Source organism: Vipera ursinii (assembly GCF_947247035.1).
Source record: "Vipera ursinii genome assembly, chromosome: 6".
Taxonomy (NCBI): domain Eukaryota; kingdom Metazoa; phylum Chordata; class Lepidosauria; order Squamata; family Viperidae; genus Vipera; species Vipera ursinii.
Genome location: NC_139515.1, coordinates 46,735,806 through 46,756,113, shown reverse-complemented (window position 1 = coordinate 46,756,113; position 20,308 = coordinate 46,735,806). Strand labels below are relative to the sequence as shown.

The 20,308-nt window shown below is 35.2% G+C and overlaps 1 protein-coding gene across 3 annotated transcripts in view; it reads left to right on the top strand.

Annotated features, from left to right (window-relative positions):
* Nucleotides 1–20,308, top strand: part of NAP1L1 (nucleosome assembly protein 1 like 1) — a 42,837-nt gene that overhangs the window by 11,685 nt on the left and 10,844 nt on the right. The window contains exons 2-13 of one of the 3 annotated variants that reach the window (XM_083365671.1): nucleotides 379–417; nucleotides 3,842–3,930; nucleotides 7,290–7,392; nucleotides 9,700–9,841; nucleotides 10,017–10,097; nucleotides 10,712–10,840; nucleotides 11,595–11,666; nucleotides 12,822–12,961; nucleotides 15,511–15,656; nucleotides 16,375–16,394; nucleotides 17,485–17,607; nucleotides 17,718–18,021. In XM_083365671.1, the coding sequence (XP_083221797.1) occupies nucleotides 401–417; nucleotides 3,842–3,930; nucleotides 7,290–7,392; nucleotides 9,700–9,841; nucleotides 10,017–10,097; nucleotides 10,712–10,840; nucleotides 11,595–11,666; nucleotides 12,822–12,961; nucleotides 15,511–15,656; nucleotides 16,375–16,394; nucleotides 17,485–17,607; nucleotides 17,718–17,777 (1,122 nt within the window). In that variant the 5' untranslated portion in view covers nucleotides 379–400 and the 3' untranslated portion in view covers nucleotides 17,778–18,021. Of the gene's footprint in view, nucleotides 1–378; nucleotides 418–3,841; nucleotides 3,931–7,289; nucleotides 7,393–9,699; nucleotides 9,842–10,016; nucleotides 10,098–10,711; nucleotides 10,841–11,594; nucleotides 11,667–12,821; nucleotides 12,962–15,510; nucleotides 15,657–16,374; nucleotides 16,395–17,484; nucleotides 17,608–17,717; nucleotides 18,022–20,308 lie in introns of those variants that run through there. The other 2 variants (XM_083365670.1, XM_083365669.1) reach the window with 2 other exon arrangements.

Sequence of the window (20,308 nt, the reverse complement as noted above, 5' to 3'; positions counted from 1 at the left end):
TTAAAATAAATAAAAATAAAATTACTTCTGTAATACACCACTGTTTATTTCCACATTGCTACTGAGAAAGGTATAAAAATGTGTCCATGTATTTGCTAGGAGATGTTCAAGTTATGAGTATCTTTTTACTGTACCAAGATACCTATTGGATTCTTGAACCATTCATAGTGTGTAGTGTTACGTGTAATTTAGGAATTTTACTTAAAGACTTTTCAACCTAGTACTTTGCTTATGATCATACAAAAAAGGAGGACTATAGTTCTAACAGATTTTAAAATGCGTACAATACCATACTCTCCCAGATCCATTGCAATGTAGTTCAACATTAGTATAATTTCTGTTTAAAGCAATTTTAAATTATTTCTTTTCTTTTCTTAGAGGTTTGCTGAGGTCTGGAAATATGGCAGACATTGACAAGTAAGAATACAACTTTTTTCCCATTTTGATTGCTGTTAATTTTTGAAAGAGCTTAGATCAGCAAAATTCACCCTTAACTTTCACCTTGCTATGTGTGACATTTGATGCCAGATTCAGACAGTTATGCACATTTGCTTTAAACATTAGATAGTAATGGTTTTATGTTTGCAAGAAAATGTATTTTAGATTCAAAGAGTTGATTCAGGTATATCATGGTGGTTTGTTTCACATTGTAAAAAAATGAACACAGATATTTTCTATATTGCCCTTTGACAAATTTTTAAGGATAAAAAAGGATGGATAGTTTTCATAAAGGAGCAATATGTTCCTCTTCCACAATATAAATAAAATGCTTTTTTAAAATTAAATATATGTATTTGATTTGGAGCACATATTGTGGTAGAATAATATTTAGTGATCATAAATGCTTTTAGTATTTGCTTACTTGATGGCTGCTCCCTAAGATGAATTAAATTCTGCAAAAATAATTTGATAAATTTGCTATAGAATGTAGGTTGTCCTCAGCTTAGGGTTTTAAGCGCATAACTCTGATGTTAAACATAGTAATCTCAGGCTTGTGATACGAGCAGAAACTTGACAGTAGATTTTTTTTTTAGGATTGTGCCATGCTTTTGATTCAATTCTGAAAAGGTTGCTTTGGAGCACACAAAGCTACAAACCTTCCATACTAACTTAACAACAAGAGCCTTGGTGGAGCAGTGGGCTAATGCCTCCTTAAGTAACACCAGCTGCCTGCAATTAGTGCAGGTTCGCATCCCACCAGGCTCAAGGTTGACTCAGCCTTCCATCCTTCCGAGGTAGGTAAAATGAGGACCCAGATTGTTGGGGGCAATTAAGCTGACTTTGTAATAATGCCGCTTGGGGTGTGTGTGAAAGCCCTAATAAGCAGGCATATACATAGAATGAAGGCTACTGCTAAGCACATTGGTTTGTGCTTAAATTGTAAGCCGCCCTGAGTCTTCAGAGAAGGGCGGGATATAAATGGGATTAAAATAAAATAAATAAATAAATAAATAAAGCAGCTGTGTATTTCTTTAGGACTGTGTGATTGCTTTGAGATGCTTTTGGGGTTCATTGCCTGCCTTAAAGCACCTTTTTAGAATAAAAATCAAAGTAATGCACAGGCCTAGTTTTATAAGCAGCCCAATCGTTCTCAAGATAAGTATAACCAGCATGCTTTTTATAATGTTAAGGTAAAGGTAAAGGTTCCCTCGCACATGCGTGCTAGTCGTTTCCGACTCTAGGGGCCGGTGCTCATCTCCGTTTCAAAGCCGAAGAGCCAGCGCTTGTCCGAGGACGTCTCCGTGGTCATGTGGCCGGCATGACTAGACACCAAAGGCGCACGGAACGCTGTTACCTTCCCACCGTAGTGGTCCCTATTTTTCTACTTGCATTTTTATGTGCTTTCGAACTGCTAGGTTGGCAGAAGCTGGGACGAGTAACAGGCGCTCACTCTGTTATGCGGCACTCGGGATTCGACCTGCCAAACTGCCGACCTTCCGATTGACAAGCTCAGCGTCCTAACCCACTGAGCCACCACATCCCTGCATTTATAATGTTATTCAATGTTAATTCAGTTAAAATCAGACTTGCTTGTTAAAAACTAATATGTATTATATTACTATGCTATATACAGTATAATTATTGTTCATCACCATTTCTGTATTACTGCACAAAGATATTTGAAATATTAATGAGTATTTATTCTTGGACATATAGTCCTTGACTTAAATCCATAATTAAGCCCAAAATTTCCATTGCTAAGCAAGGCAGTTATTAATAATTTTAATAACAATGTATGACCTTTTTGCTACTTTGTTGTTAACCAAATAACTGCAGTTGTTAAGTGAATCCTGTGGTCATTAAGTGAATCTGGCTCTCCCCTTGGACTTTGCTTGTTGAAAGCCAGCTGGGAAGGTTAGAAATGGTGATCACATGACCTAAGACAGTGCAGCTATCATAAATACATCTCAGTTGGCAAGCATTTGAATTTTGATCACGTAACCATGGGGCTACTGCAACGGTCATAAGCTGAACAGTCATAAGTCACTTTTTTCAGTGCTGTTGTATCTTCAAACAGTCACTAAAGGAATTCTGTAAGTCAAAGATTACTTGTACAATTCTAAGTAGATTTTTAAACAGATTTTTCTATATTTCTTCCAATAATGGTACCATAACAATGATTTAGTTTTATGGTACCTGAGAATATCTACATGTAACAATGTTAAAATTGCTTAAAAGAATGTTTTATCCCAAGGATTTTTGTGGGCTAGTCATACTTAAATAATGATAATAATGTACAACCTATAAGATAAGATTGTTGCCCTTTAAGAATTCAACATAAATATGGAACAGTGAATAAAAGAATAGAATTCAGGTTACATGTGGATACAATAAAATATCAGTACTTGTTGTGTTGACTTATAAATACCAAGTGCAGAGTAGTGAATATGACATGTCTTATGTTCTGTTCGAATGAGAACTGAGTGTCAGATTCATGTTCTTATATAAATTTTAAAAATTCTGTTCTGAAACCAGTAGCTTTATGCGTGTCCTGACCTGCTCTTCATTCTGAACAATAATGCTAAATTGGAATGACAATGTTGTCTAACTTATTCTTTAAAATGTCAGTTATAGTGTTTTGTGTGCCAAAGGCAAGACAATGTACATTTGGAGAATATAAATGGGAAGGGGGAAAAGTGCAGTTACAATAACTGGAAATGATGCACAAATATTTAAATGAACCTTGTACTGCAAGCAATGTATACAAGTTATGTTCCTTTATATAATCCATCAGAAAAATAAAAATCAATGTGAAGCCTTACAAAACCAAATTCCAGTAACATCTATCATTTTTGGTACTTAGATTCTTTATGTAGCTATAGTGCTGAGAAGTTTGGTCCTCATGCCTATTGCAGTATAATGTAAATTTGCATCATGTGATCTTTTTGCAGGACAGATAAGTTGATTCCTCTAGCACCAAAGAGCTTTAGTAGTATCTTTTTATTAATATTTATATAGTTAAATTTTAAAAAATACAATTGTTTTGCAAATGATCACATACATATTATTTAGATGCTTTTAATTGCAGAAGCGTATCACAAAACGATATACTATACACTGTCCCTGAAATATTCTCCGTATTCTAAACTGAAAGACATTATCGTAGAGTTTCATAAGTAGAAAAGGGGATATTTTCCACTTTTGCCATTGTTGTTCTTAATGTTGAAGCAGAATGCTGAATGAAGAAAACCTGATGATTTTTGCATTAAGTAAATTGATTTGAAAGACTTTAACTTCTGCACATATTTTGATCAGCATGTTGATAGCATGTATTTGAAATATTAACTTTAAGAAAAATTAAATATCTGGATAACAAATTGAAAACTCTTTCTTTGGATAGTAAAGAACAGGCTGAGCTTGACCCGCAAGATATGGAAGACGTTGAAGAAGTAGAAGAAGAAGAATCTGGTGAGGATGCTAACAGTAAAGGTAAGGACAGAAATGACAAGTTGTTTCTGAGTACTATAAATGCACATTTTCAAATATAATATGAGGCCTAATAAAGTAAACACCTGTTAGTGATGTGGGGGGAACAACACCTTGGCAAATGCAATATTTACCTTTTAGATCACAAATATCTACTAATATTTATGAAAAGTACTTTTTTATTAAAAGGTTTTCTATTGCAGCTTATATGTTTTACTTCTAAATAAGCTCTTGCCTAACCCCTATTTATGCTGTGGGCAGAGTTGTCTTTTATCTGACCATTTTCTTCGCTGTGTCTCTTGCCCTGTCTCCCAGGGTCATTCCCACATATCATTAGAGCTCCACTGCATAGAGTGGACTTTATTTCAGTGTCAATACACATAGGATTTCAATCTTCAAAATGAACATACACTAAATTTAAATGCAAAATTTCTCATAAATATACAGTACTTATATATACAATATACTTTTGGGGTGGCTTTATGTATATGAAGACGGCATCTGTGTCCAATTGTTAGGGGAAGTGCCATTGTTTCCCTTGACAAAAGAAGCTTAAATGCAAAAATTATAGAAGGTAAGGTAGTGGCTGGCTACACGTTTCTCAGATTTCTGATTGAAATATAGAAGTTGACAGCAAAATTTTGAAAGTACAGTATGCTCTGCAGGACAAAAGTAATAAAGATTAGATTTCTATTCTGCAGCAGGTCATTAAAAATTTATGTGGGATGAAAGTTTTATTGTATGGATGTTGATTCAGAGATAACGTAAAATAATGACAAGTTGAATTGGAATGCTTTCTACAGATATGGAGCTCCAGTTGTGTAAGCTGTAAGAGTGTTTATGGAATAAATGAAGTATGTGTGAGAATAAATGTAGTGCTTAGCAAATTAATAATAGAGGGAGTAGGAAAAGAATATATGATGTTCCCTTGATTATTTATGTATTTATGCACAAATGTATAAGGAATGCTTGTGAAATTGGTGAATCTGTAAACATTTATTTGTAGGTAAAGCAATATTGGGTGAGAATTTGAGTTGCAGTAAATGATAAGTTGTATGATGCTGGAAAAATATAATGTACCAAAGGACATGTGGTTGTTGTTTAACAGGGAAGTGGACTAAATAATTCCAAGTTATATAAAACTGTTGAAAGCTTTTTAGGTTTTTGAAAAGCATATAGATGTATTAGTGCATGTTGGTAAAATATTTATTTAAGCATGGGAGATGAATGGAGAAGTTTCAGGATGTGCAAATGCTGGTAAAAATGTTTTGGATGTATATACAGTGAGGGGAATATATTTGATCCCCTGCTGATTTTGTACATTTGCCCACTGACAAAGACATGATAAGTCTATAATTTTAATGGTAGGTTTATTTTAACAGTGAGAGACAGAATAACAACAAAAAAATCCAGAAAAAGGCATTTCAAAAAAGTTATAAATTGATTTTCATTTTAATGAGTGAAATAAGTATTTTTTCTCCTTATCAGTCAGCAAGATTTCTGCCTCCCAGGTGTCTTTTATACAGCTAACGAGCTGATATTAGGAGCACTCTCTTAAAGGGGATGCTCCTAATCTCAGCTTGTTACCTGTATAAAAGACACCTGTCCACAGAAGCAATCGATCAGATTCCAAACTCTCCACCATGGCCAAGACCAAAGAACTTTCCAAGGATGTCAGAGTCAAGATTGTAGACCTACACAAGGCTGGAATGGTCTGCAAGACTATTGCCAAGCAGTTTGGTGAGAAGGTGACAACAGTTGGTGTGATTATTCGCAAATGGAAGAAATAATAACTGTCAATCTCCCTCGGTCTGGGGCTCCTTGCAAGATCTCACCTCATGGAGCTTCAGTTATAAGAATGGTGAGGAATCTGCCTAGAACTACACGGGAGGATCTTGTCAATGATCTCAAGGCAGCTGGGACCATACTCACCAAGAAAACAATTGGTAACACACTACACCGTGAAGGACTGAAATCCTGCAGTGCCTGCAAGGAGAACTGTGTGAAAGTGTTGTGGTCAGATGTGACCAAAATTGAGCTCTTTGGCATCAACTCAACTTGCCATGTTTGGAGGAGGAGGAATGCTGCCTATGACCCCAAGAACACCATCCCCACCGTCAAACATGGAGGTGGAAAGATTATGCTTTGGGGGTGTTTTTCTGCTAAGGGGACAGGACAACTTCATCGCATCAAAGGGATGATTGACGGGGCCATGTACCGTCATATCTTGGGTGAGACCCTCCTTCCCTTAGTCAGGGCATTGAAAATGGGTCGTGGATGGGTATTCCAGCATGGCAATGACCAAAACACATGGCAATGACCCAAAACAAGGCCAAGGCAACAAAGAAGCGGCTCAAGAAGAAGCACATTCAGGTCCTGGAGTGGCCTGGCTAGTCTCCAGACCTTAATCCCAAAGAAAATCTAGAGGGAGCTGAAGGTTCGAACTGCCAAATATCAGTCTCGAAACCTTAATGACTTGGAGAGGATCTGCAAAGAAGAGTAGGACAAAATCCCTCCTGAGATGTGTGCAAACCTGGTGGCCAACTACAGGTAACGTTTGAGCTCTGTGATTGCCAGCAAGGGTTTTCCCACCAATACTAAGTCATGTTTTGCGAAGGGGTCAAATACTTATTTCACTCATTAAAATGCAAAATCAATTTAAAACTTGTTTGAAATGTATTTTTTTTGTTATTCTGTTAGAAAGGAGAATTAAGTCCAATAATGAATGCAGTATGAATATTGATTGAATTTAAAAATGTGTGACCAATACTAAACTACGTTGAAGTGATTGGGTCATATAGTGAGAATGTAAGTACTACATGATAAAGCAAATAGATGAAGGGCAAATGATTAGATACAGAAAAAGAGAAGACTAAGAAAGTTGTGGTCGGATGGGATTTATGAGTTCATCAGAAAGAGAGTTGAGAAAAGTTATGGGATGAAGAAGCATTTAGAAGCGGTAGAAGCTGGAATGCTTTTAGAAGGGTAGAAGGAGAAGTATAATGAATAGTGAGAGTATAAATGAATTCTAACAATGTTTTCTTATCTTTAAACATATGCCCTAATTTATTTTTGTTAATATTTCTAACTTTTTGTACTTTACATAACCTGAAAATATTGTAATAATATTTATACATGTTTTATCTTTTCAACTAGCCTACAAAGTTTAAGAGGCTTTACATGAGTAATTTCTTTTGCTGTTATTGTCTAGCAATAAATATAGTGTTATATCTTATCTAATTACCTTAAATCAGTGAGCAGATAGGGGGGATAATTATTTATTTTGTGTTGTTTATTAAAACAGATACAAGGGTAACAATACTTTATAAGATTTTTTTAAAAATCTGTTCTGTTTTGTTCAGCACGCCAACTAACTGTCCAAATGATGCAGAATCCTCAGATTCTTGCAGCCCTCCAGGAAAGGCTTGATGGCTTGGTGGGAACGCCTACAGGATATATAGAAAGGTATATTACAGTATATTATTTTACTGTCTTATTCCTTAATCAGTTATTTTTTTGTGTGTAATGCCACATAATCATTTGGCAAAATAAAGAATGGAATGTGTCTTGTATGTGTAGTTAAATTGTGCATCCGACAAGTACAGGTAGTCTTACACAGCATTTGTTAAGGAAAGCAGTTGTTAAGTGGGTCACACACAAATTAATGGCCTTTTTTGTCATAGTTGTTAAGCAAATCTGGGGTTAGGTGAATCATGTGGTCTTTAAGAGAATTTGGCTTTCCCCATTGACTTTGTTTGCCAGAAGCCCGCTGGAAAGGTTGTAAGTGACAATCACATGAGCCCAGAACTCTGCAACCACTTAAATATATACTGGATGTCAAGGAACCAAATTTTGATCCCATAACCATGGGGACACTGTGTTGGTCTAGGACTGATTGTAAGTCACATTTTTTGGTATCTTTATAACTTTGAATATTCAATAAATGAATGGTTGTAGGTTAAGGGCTACCTGCAATCTCTTTCAGAGAAGTTTTCATAATTGATGATTTAGAAAAGAACAGTCTGCAGTCCTATTTAAGCTTCCTTGGAAACAAGTATTTAGCTCAGTGAGAACTTTTTAGTTATCTATATAGGATTCCACTAATAATGTTGAGAAGAAAAGTATGTGATTTTCTTTATGAAAAATAGTGGGAAGCATATAGAGATATGACAATTACAAGTTTGTATAATCTAATTAAATACATTACAATTACATGACTGCTTCCTGTTTTCTTTGATTTTTGTGGAACATAATGCTTTCTTTGAAATTTTTATTCTACTTTGCTGCTTCTGTTACTTTACTTGAAATAGAAAAATGTTATTCATTTTGTGGAAAATACTATCCGTGTTTCTCAGAATGCAGACATTTCATGTCCAGATCAATATTTTGCTTATATTATAGCCACCGCAGTAACTTTATTAGACAGTACAAATATAAATAATGGGTAGCACATCTTTATCCATCAGGAGGCACTTTTTCTTTAGGAGTGTTGAGAACAGAGAGCTTCTGGGCTTTCCAGGTCTTCCTTATTTTATCCCTTCTTCCTTTATTCTAACGCCAAGTGATAATAAAACATTTCCCAAAACTTTTTATTCAGTCTAAGTTATCTCTCTTTGCATGTTTTCATAATCTGTTGCCCTTTTGTAATGAGAATCAAGTGGGGAGAGTTGCTATTTCAAGATAGCAATAGCACCTAGACTTATATACAGCTTCACGGTGCTTTACAGCCCTCTCTAAGCGGTTTACAGAGTCGGCATATTGCCCCCAACAATCTGCGTCCTCATTTTACTGACCTCGGAAGGATGGAAGGCTGAGTCAACCTTGAGCCAGTGAGAATCAAACAGAAGTAGCCTGCAGTACTGCATTCTAACCGCTGCTCTACCATGGCTCTGCAAGGATATGCAAGGCTAATAATATATTCTATGTAGTTGTGGAACTGCCTATCAGAATTAAAGGTGAGAGAGCAGCAGTAGGGTATGAGGCTATTGGTCAGAGTGAGGTTGTTCTATTCATTAGGAAAATGAAGATAGGCATGTGTGAGCATGAACAACAGTATCCCCAATACATGCCCCTACCTTACTAATTACTGGTGAAAAGTTGTTCTATAGAGCCCCAAAGCCATAAATAATATATTGTAGATGGCCAAGGGAAAATATCGTATGAATTCCACAGCAATGAACACAAGTGTTATTACTATGGATTTAGGACAAAATGTTCTAAAAATGGTTCAGAAATATGAGAGAAATTTTGATCAGTGGCTCACAAACCAGTGCTTCTTGCATTAACTATTGAGTACAGGAGCATGGATCCATGAACCAAGTTTTGTTACCAGTTTACATGTTTAGGATTGCTCCATGAACATCATACAGTCTACACCAAAAGTACTTCTGTAGTATTAACATAACATCCTGTCTAATGCTAATAATCTTTTATTGTAAAGTATATTAGTTAATGTCAATTTTAGATTCATATAACTTTTTAAAATTTAAACATTGTAAGAATATTTTTTTTCTAGAGATTAAATTGTTTTGAATTTGTCACTGTTTCAAATTCCTCTAGGCAGGGTAATAATAAGTAAGACAAATCAATAATGTGTCAATAGAACAGTAAGGTTAAGCTATATTTAATAAAACTGTAAAGATTATAGATAACTGCTTAATCTCAATTTTCAAGTCCCTTAGTGCATAAAATGAAGCTAAGTTTGTAACTCTTTTCCTGAAATTGTGCTAAGGAATGGTATATCAATATGCAATATACTTCCACTCCCCACAGCTTGCCTAAAGTAGTTAAGAGACGAGTAAATGCACTCAAGAATCTTCAAGTTAAATGTGCACAGATAGAAGCAAAGTTTTATGAAGAAGTTCATGAATTGGAAAGGAAATATGCTACTCTTTATCAGCCCTTATTTGACAAGGTAATCTGTATGCTTTTACTATATAATGTTGAAAATGGGAGTGCCTGAAATTCCTATAAATTTTCTAATTTTGTAGTTTTTATTTCCCCAAAAAGAATTGTGCTTTACCACCTTATAAAAGGTATTGGGTTATATTAACATCGTAATCTGAAAGAACGATGGTTTGATCTTCCAGAGAAGTGAAATAATCAATGCTGTTTATGAACCTACTGAAGAAGAATGTGAATGGAAAACAGACACAGAAGAAGAAATTTCAGTGAGTACCTATATGTTATTAGAAGTAGACTTAAAGGACAGTCCTGCCTTATTTCATGGGATCACTAGTAGGAAAGTACTCTAAAGCCCTTTTGTGTTTGCATTATGAAGCAGAAGGGATGGAGCAGTGGATTTTTGTTTCTTTTATATTGTTTGTTTCCTTGTTCAATTTCCCTCCTGTTGAAACTATCAGGAGAGAAATGAATTAAAACCAATTGAAGATTATATTTGGTGGGAAAATTAGCTTTGTATTCAGCAGGTTATGCATGGTCTTTAATGACCTCCTGTTTTTTACTGTCTTCATAAGTATAAAGAAGAGGGGAATCTGAAGTCTGAGTTTTTTTAATCTTAGTTTTTGCGGTGGAAAATTTCTGATACCTCTCAAAAGAGTAGGAAAACATGTAGCCTAAAAGTAAGGACATTGTAGCTTATTGTCTGGTATGTAAATATACTTTGTAAACCGCTTTGAGGTTTTTATTAATGGGAAACAGTATGTAAATATTTTAATTAAATAAAACAATGTTTACCCAATTTTGTTACTGACTGCATACCACTAAACCTGATAGGTATTTAGCACTCAAATATTAGAAAGATTAACTTACTAATTTTAACAAGGAGGAAATGAAAGAGAAGGCCAAGCTTGAAGAGGAGAAAAAAGATCAAGAAAAAGATGATCCTAAAGGAATTCCTGAATTTTGGCTGACGGTATTCAAGAATGTCGATTTACTCAGTGATATGGTTCAGGTAAGAGAGTAAACTTTTAATTATTTGAAATATTGATGATAAACTACACTCTAAGAATTAGAACTTATTCAGAACTAGGTAGCATGGACATCATTAAAATATTTCTTCTGGGCTGTAGTTTTACTTTGTGTAATGTTCCATCAATTAATCCTTTCTGGGATTCTTCAGATTGCATGTCTCATGTTTGGTTGAAATAAAGCACTAAGTTTATGATAAATTCTTCATTTCTGCACAAGTCCTTTTGATGTTCTAGGGCAGGGGTCAGCAACCTGAAACAGTGAAAGAGCCGCTCGGAACCGGTTCCCTCACAAAATGAAAACCTGGGAGCCGCAAAAAATATGTGTGCATGCGCATACATGCACGCATGCGCAGAACAGGTTTTGACTGAAGAGTGGTGCCAAGGCGAGATATGCACCTACCCTGCATATTTGAATTGATTGATTGAACTTTTTTAGTCCCACTTTTTTTTGACTGCACATGGCAGAGGACTGGGAGCCGCAGGGGACGGCTGAAAGAGCCGCATGCGGCTCCGGAGCCGCGGGTTGCAGACCTGTGTTCTAGGGAAATAAATATTTATGATAAATATATATTAGTATCACCTGTGAAACTAACAATAAAATTGTTTGATAATAAATGTAATCTGTTGCTCTTAATTTGCCTCTTTTATATTACCATATTATTTCCTACTTTGTAATTGCATTAGAAGTGTAAAAAGCATTACCTAATGTATTGCAGTTTTACTTTACATATATAGGAACATGATGAACCTATCTTGAAGCATTTAAAAGATATTAAAGTGAAGTTTTCAGAAGCTGGAGAACCTATGGTAAGCTTGTATTGTTAAAAAAATATGTCTTCTATGTAGATTATTATTAAATTTGTATACTAGTCGACTCCCGTGACTGGATGGCTCCTAAATAAAAACATTAAAAATAAGAAAAAAAATCCAGATATAAAAGAGAGAAGAAGAAAAGATGACGGATGAAAAGAACCAGGCAGAAATGAAAGAGAAACACACCACATCATCTAAGAGAACACAATATTCTTTGCCAAAGATGTGGGTGAAGAGCCAGGTGTTTACAGTCTCCAAAACACTAACAAGCTGGGGCCATGTGCATCTGGTGTGGGGGGGGGGCTTATTTCAGAGGGAAGGTGCTGCTATAGAGAATGTGTGTTTCTTGAGTCACAATAGATTGTATGTGGCCTGAATGACTTCATAGCAAAATTAAACACTGAGGATGTGTGTGTAGCAATTTGGTATTTCATAACAGTAAAAACGTCTTTTGAATTAATGCCTAAATTAAAATGTTAAGTAATCAGAAATGTCTATTTCTAATGACCAGCCCATTAATTATGATTAGCATTATATCAGTTTAAAGCAAAAGCCTGTTTTTAACCAAGGTTCCCATGTTGCTGAAACTTTTTAATCTTCAGCCCATAAGAATGCCTAAAAAAGATTTCAAAGAATTTATAAGTTCACTACCTAGTTAAGCACATACAGATAATTTATTTTGGTGAGAGTTCTGTTGAAGTTATACTATAGGGAATTCTTCAGAGTAAGTTCTCTAAAATGAAGAAATTAATAGCATGTAAAAACTAGTAGTTCTTTGAGATAACACAGAGGGGAGAATTAGTTCTTTAATAGATACAGAATTCCTATTCAGCCATCATTGTCAGCCTCTTGTGGGGTTTGGGAAAGATTAAATGGAGGAAGATGGACTTTGTGTTCCTTGAAGAAATAAGAATATTATGCAAAATAATATAAAAGTTGTCAAATCCCCTTCATTTTTGCCTCTTGGATATATTTGCTTGGATTGATTCAAATTACAATTCAACAGCATTAAGAACTGATAAATGTCAAAGGCAGAATCATTGATTCCTTGGATAAAACAGTAACATTAATAAAGAACATTAATGGAGTTTTGTTTTGTGGTTCTGATTATAATTATGTATACTTATTCCAACTTGTACTTTTTCAAAGACTTTTACTTTAGAATTCCACTTTGAACCTAATGAATTTTTCACAAATGAAGTAGTAACAAAAACATACAGAATGAGGTCAGAACCTGATGATTCTGATCCTTTCTCCTTCGATGGACCAGAAATTATGGGTTGCACAGGGTAAGTGTAATTTTGTATAATAAGTGGCCAAGAACTAAGATATATAGCTTCATAAAATGTTTAAATAAATACAGGTAGTCCTTGGGTCATTCATTCTGTGACTATTCAAAGTTGTGATGGGGCTCAATAGGTAGTTCCAGTCATTGCAGTGTCCTTAAGGCACTTGATTGTGATCTAGGTTTTTGGTGTCCAGCTTGCTTTTAATGACATTGAGCTGAGATTATATGATTGCGATTTCCAATATTCCCTGCTGGCTTTCCACAGAATCAATGGGAAAGCCACTAGGAAGTTAAGGTCCTCACTTAACGATGGCAACCAGGCCTTTCAGAACTGCCATCACTGACATCGTCACGTCACATTATACTTTATGACCACATAGCTTAAAATTAGCGATTCTGGTCCCAAATGCTGCCAAGCCAAAGACTAATGTAACTTAATTATTCACGGGTAGTTGACGTTTACCAACTACCTCATTCATTGACAGTTAAAAGGTACATTTGTGCTTTTCCTCAATCAAGTGATTGCCATTATAGTCAGTGCACATTGTACTGTGTCTGACATTGTTTTTCTTCCCTCTCTTTGAAGAAAGATTAGAGAGGAAAAAATTACAAGAAAGTAAACAGACACACAATAGGGAATGCACATTGAAAACAATGTGCTGGCAGCAGCAAGCTCACTGCACAACCAACTCAGTGTATTTGTGTGCTTGCTACTCTCTTGTATTATCTTCCTTCCCAGTCTCTCCACTTTGCATGGGTGATGAGGAGCAGAAGAGAAGAAAAACTTAAATTGTATGATGTAGAAATTAATTTACCATTGTTTCTATTGATCCACTCATTAACTGTTATCTTGGCCAGAAACCATGTGTTTGCTAAAACACAAAGAGCAAAGGTTGCAATTTTATATATGGGTAGTCCTCAACTTATGATTGTTTGCTTAATAACTGTTGATCACAATTTATGTTTTTTTGCCAGAAACAGGAGTTTACTTCCAGTTTCCAGAAAAAAAACCCTATTGGGCGTGCTTAATGACCATGACATTCATTTAATTACTACAATATTTGTTTAATGACCATGGCATTTGTTTAATGCCCTCCCCCCCAAAGATAAAATCTGTCATGGTCACATGATAATCGTTTAACCACTAGCATAACTTATCATCTTAGTTTTGGACTCAGTTACTGTTGTAAGTCAAGGACTACCCATAGAAGCAAAAGGTATAGAACAAGGATCTGATAACACCAAGCAAAAAGAGGAATCATCACACTAAACAAATACAGCTGATAACAAGATAAGCCAGAATATCAAATGCAGAGCTATAAGCAGTGCTAAAAGGGTCTCTGCTAAAAGAGCACCAGAAGCATTGGAAATTAAAGCAGGCATTGCTTCATAAAGGATAAATTTGAGGAAAGCAAATAAATACCTACATCAGCAAATAGTAACTAAAGTTTCTAAGACCAGGAGATCTCAACAATTAAGAGTACAAATCATAGCTGTTTAAAGTAAAGTGCAATTCTTAAATGAGAACCATCCAAAATAGGACTATTGCTGAAGCAGTATGTATGAATATATTTTAATGTTATAAAATGAATGTACAGACATCCGTACAGTTAAGTTACCTTTAAATGGGCACACGAATAGGCTTTTTGCTCTAAAGAAAATAAACATATTCTGTGCCTAGCACCCCTAGTGTTGGAAATAGCAATGTTAACAATTAGGACACTTACATTTTCTGTGTTATAACCTTGCACACTAAATTCTTACATAATTAATGCAATTAAAATGCCCATTTAACTTGCTTTCAGGTTACTGTGAATCTAGAACATTTTGCTTTGTTTTTCTCCCCTAGTACTTGAATTAGCTGAAATTTATAAGAATAATGGAAGATGTTTTCTCATAGTATCTGTTCTAATTTCATTATCACGATTGTTTATTCCTTGATGAGTGCCTAGGCTAATCTTTCCTAACCTAGCTCTCTACTAGGTATGCTAGGTTAAGGCATTTATATTTCATTCTGTTGCATAGGGGAGTGGTGGATAGAGTTCAGTGTAATATATCTAAGGGAACCATTTATATTGTCTTAGACGCTGAACATTTCAGCACCACTTGCCAGATTTTCAGAATGCCGTAGTTTCATTGGGGATTCAAACATCTGTTTTGGACTGGGATGGTGGATTTTTCATTTTGCAGTATTAAGTAGAAAATGTATAGAGGAAGTCTTATGTGTGCTTTCATCTTAACTTTATGGCAGATTGAATACATTGCAGAATTCTGAACTGTTTAGTATGTATATAAAATTTCCAGTGAGAGAAAACCTATTTTATATTGTATGCAGAAAAAGTAAGATGTACTGCATTAGTCATTCCTTAGTATTAAAGAATTACGTTCTGAGAAATTTAAATTATCTTTGTTGTTCATACAATTGAATTACTCATGTATTCAGGATCCATTTTAGTTGTGTGGTTGGTTGTGTGATACTGTGTGCCAGGACTATAATAGTTAAAGTGAACATGTAGGTATGTGCTTGGTTTAATAACAGTTTTTCCATAGGTGCCAAATAGACTGGAAAAAAGGGAAAAATGTTACTTTGAAAACTATAAAGAAGAAACAAAAGCACAAGGGGCGTGGAACAGTTAGAACAGTGACAAAAACAGTTTCCAACGATTCCTTCTTCAATTTTTTCAGTCCTCCAGAAGGTAAACTTAACTTTATTTACATTATATATAAAAAAGAAAATAGATTAAAATTCCTCTAATGTCACAAATAAAAAAACAACCCACTGAGCTATTGAAGTAGCATCCAGTTAAACAATAAATTACTGTATAGTAAATCAAGAATGTTTTGGTGGTTGGCTTTGACACTTGAAAGGTTTTCTAGAAATAAATATCCCATAGCCTGCAGGACCATATTTGAAAAGTCTTTGACTTGTGCTTAAACCATCCTGAAAGCAGATCATCATGGAACAAAGCTTTAAGGATAACTGAAAAAGTGGAACTGCTTATGTGGGAAGCAGGATTTCAAGCATTTCGTTCCAAACCATTTTAAGGTTTTCCAAATGATCATAAGAATCAGCATACAGAAACTTACTGAAAGTCAGCATAACATGGAAGTAATATCCCCACGAAATGGAGACATTTGAAAAGAAAGCTTAATTAAAGATTTTATGTCTGCAGTTGATTTTTAAATAGGAGTGCAGTCCCATTTATACTACTATGTATTCTAATACCCATCAATTGGCAGTGCCTCTGTTTCATCTAACTTTAGCAGATTAGCCTACATTATATTTTATATAATGACATTTGGGACCTCTTTTGTCTTGTTACACGGAAAGAAAAGGTGGGCGCTTCAGGTAGTTACTGCAGTTAAATAATGTAGCATTCTTAAATATATAATGTTACTTTTTTTCCATTTCAGTTCCTGAAAGTGGAGACTTGGTAAGTTTCACATTGATTGTCTTTATGAATGAAAACATCACTTTTAATTTTTTTCATTCTAGTAAATGTATCCCTTTGCTTGTATATACACATACATATACATACCCATACCCATACATGCACAGCAATAAATACAGCAATATTAAATTAACACAAGTTCCTAAAAACATATTAGATTGTTAATGCAGTCTTTGCCCATTCTTTCATGAAAATACACCTCTTAATTCCTAGTGCTCCAGGAAGTAAATGTGGTATTATTTGCCATTTATGTAAGTACATGTAGACAGCATTGCCCGTACTGTATGTATGAAAGGAGCCAATACAGACATCATATTATCTACTTATGAGTTAAAACTTATAAAAATATGTGTGGGAGAGTCCAAAAGATAATGTAAAAGTATAACTTAAGGAAAAAGTATTGTAACCATACAATCAAAAAGTCATCATATGAATTCATGCAGTATTGCAGGCTTTTGGGTTTTTTAATAAGAATTAATTTATATCTGATCAACTGATGCTGCTGCTAAGGTCACCTGACTGAAATTATCTACAAGGAAGGTGTTCTCTGTGATGACTTTAATGCTCTGAAACTCTCCCTCCATTTATATAAGGTTTTCACCCACTCTAAATGCTTTTATATACAATGATTTTGAGTAATTTTTTATTGTTATTTATTGATTAATACAAACTTTAACACACTTTTGTAGATTACTGCAGGTTCACTGCCAGGAGAATCCAGAATCAAATTTGATCATAAATATTTTGTGAATTTAACAATACAATATTTTTTAGTAGGCCAATAAATGATTTTTTTTGTTAAAACATTAATTGTACGGCAAAGTGTCTAGACCAGTATTTCTTAACCTTTGCAACTTTTAAGAAGTATGAACTTAAATTCCCAGAAGTCTTCAACCAGAATTCCCACTCTGGCTGGGGTATTTTGGGAGATGCAGTCGACACATCTTAAAGTTGCCAAGATTGAGAAGAGTAAGAGAAAATGCTGCTGACACTAAAGATGTTGAATGAAATGGTTTATTTGCATTTAGTAAGTACAGATAATAGCACTATATTTATTAATTTACTTATGCAGGATGATGATGCTGAAGCAATTCTTGCAGCTGATTTTGAAATTGGCCATTTTCTACGGGAGCGCATAGTTCCACGATCAGTATTGTATTTTACAGGAGAAGCCATTGAAGATGATGATGATGATGTAAGTTGTGTTTTAATTTCATTTACATCAAAATTGTTATATTAAATTGATTTAAAGATAGATTGGCCTGTAAGTAAATATGCATACATATATATTCACCATACATTCAGCCTGAACAGCGATATGGAGAACATGGAAAAGAAATAAAAACAGATGAAATTAAGGGCTGATAACAAGAGAATTTAGTGACAAAATTGCATGCATTTAAATTAAAGCAACAATGAGATCAATGTTAGTTACTCATTATTTTACCTCTAATTGAGTTTTGTTGAGGTCAGTATGCTGTCAAGTATTGTGATGATAAGCCTCAAAACTCTGAAATTGCAGTTGTTCCATTAGACTAGGAGGATATGAAATCATTTTGAAGAATCATAGAAGCCGAAGGGCTCCAAATTTAAATTAATTTTAGCCAATAATTCAAAACTACACCTTGCATCAGTTTCTGGAAGGATGAAACTTGCTTCCTATTTCAGTACAGAATTTGGCACACCTTGAAGTACATCAGACATTCCTGATACTTGTATTCTGTGGTAGAGATTAATAGTGATTTTGGGGGATGAAAGATGCTCAGATATCATCAATTCTTACAAATATGGAAATACATCACTTGAAAATTACAATGGAATAGTTTTGAGGGAGACCTCAGAATGATATTGATATATCTAAGCTTCATAAGGTAGATAATTCAGGGCTTTTGCCTTGTATATCTTGTTGCTGGTGTATGATTATTGACATTTTGTCTTGTAAAGCATAGCATGGCTTTTTTAAAATAAATTCTACCTTAGAATTTCTGTTTTTATAAATTCTACCTTGGTTGATTTTGACCTCATGTGTGAAGCAAACCATAAAGCAGAGGTATGTAGGAAACACATCACAATAGTAATGGGGGAACTTAACTACCTTGACATTAACTGGGAGACAAACTCTGCACCAAGTGGAAGATCAAACAGATTCCTGACAAACCTAGCAGACAACTTTGTCACCCAAAAAGTAGAGAAGGGAACTACGGGATTAGCCATTTTGGATCTAATTCTCACTAACAGAGATGAAATGTTAGGTGTTGAAGCCACAGGAACCTTGGGAGGAAGTGATCGTGCAATATTGGAATTCAACATTATGGAAGCACAAGCAATAGAATACAGTCAAACTAGAGTCTTAGACTTTAAGAGAGCTAATTTCAATAAACTTAGAGAGGGCTTGGGAAGGATTCCATGGATGAGAATACTCAAGGGGAAAAGAACTCAAGAAGCTTGGGAAATTTTGAAAAGTGAGATAATAAAAGCCCAGTCTAGCACAATACCAACAAAGAGGAAAAACAATAGCTCTCAAAAGAAACCAGTGTGGCTGCATAAAGAACTCTCTGATAAATTGAAAGATAAAAAGGACAAGTATAGGAAGTGGAAACGGGCACATAACTAAGTCAGAATATCAGCAAATAGCCCGAGCCTGCGAAGACGAAGTGAGGAAAGCTAAGGCTCAAAATGAAGTAAGGCTTGTGACCAAAGTCAAAAATAACAAAAAAAAAAGCCAAAGGAGCTGCTCCGGATTCTAGCGGAGGGCTGCTGCCCTTCTGTGATCACAAGGAGGGGCTCCTTGCGGTGGTCGCCCCTCCAGGGCGACTTTCAACCCCTTTCAGGGTCCTCCAAGGAAAAAGATCAGACGGCAGGGGGAGGATTCTTCCTGCACGTCCGCAAGCGCCGTGCGCACAAACTGGAAGCCATTAAGATGGCCAATCAATAAGCCGTTCCCTGCCGAAAGCCCAAAGCACCATCTAGCACAACGAAGCAATCTGGAGGACCTGTGTGAGACCTTACCTTTCTTATTCCCCTAACTACCCTCCTGTGGGACTTTTCCGAAAATTTCCTCCCCCTCCTTTGAAAGACCGGTGACTGCATACTTGGGGAATAAACTTTAAAGCCTTAAAGTCTTAAATCAAGTGACTAAGCAAAGAAATTAAGCAACCTTATTTGTATTTATTAAAAAGCTTTTATTTTTGTGGGGATCTACCACCCTATTTTCTGCTTAAGCTGTGAATTGGGGGGGGGGGAGAATGGAGTAATTGAACAAAAGCTTTATATTAATCTGGAAAAAGATTGTACATTTTATTCTATATGCTATTGATGACATCTTGTGGCGAAACCTGATATAGCAACTAAACCTTTTTTATTGTGAGAGCTGACTGAATAACAGCTGTTCTTGACATTATCTTCAAAGATAAGATTGGGAACACCTGGCCCTGAAAACAATCCTTAGGAATACTGGAGGTGGACAACTATTGACTCGTATTAAAATAGCTTCCATGAAAGACTTATCTGTAAACATCAATGAAATGGAAGAATATATCCCACCACTTAATTACAAACTGATACTTGACACAATCTTGGCAATGACTGAGCAAATCAAAGCCAAACTGCAAGATAAATCTGACAGCTTAAAGCCACCAAATCAAACTTTGACCTTAAATGATGAATTGACAATCCAAAAACAAACAGAAGTGGAAACTAACATTAAAATAGGAGACTTTAAAGAACAACAAGTACAATTTACAGAGAACCTTGAAGCCCAAACCTCGACCTCAACTATAAAACCTACAACTCAAAAAACAATAGTACCCGAAGAAAGCAACATTAAGAGGGAAGATATTAAAGGCCTTCAAATACAGTATGTTGAAGATTCAGCCAATCAAATGATAACCATAACA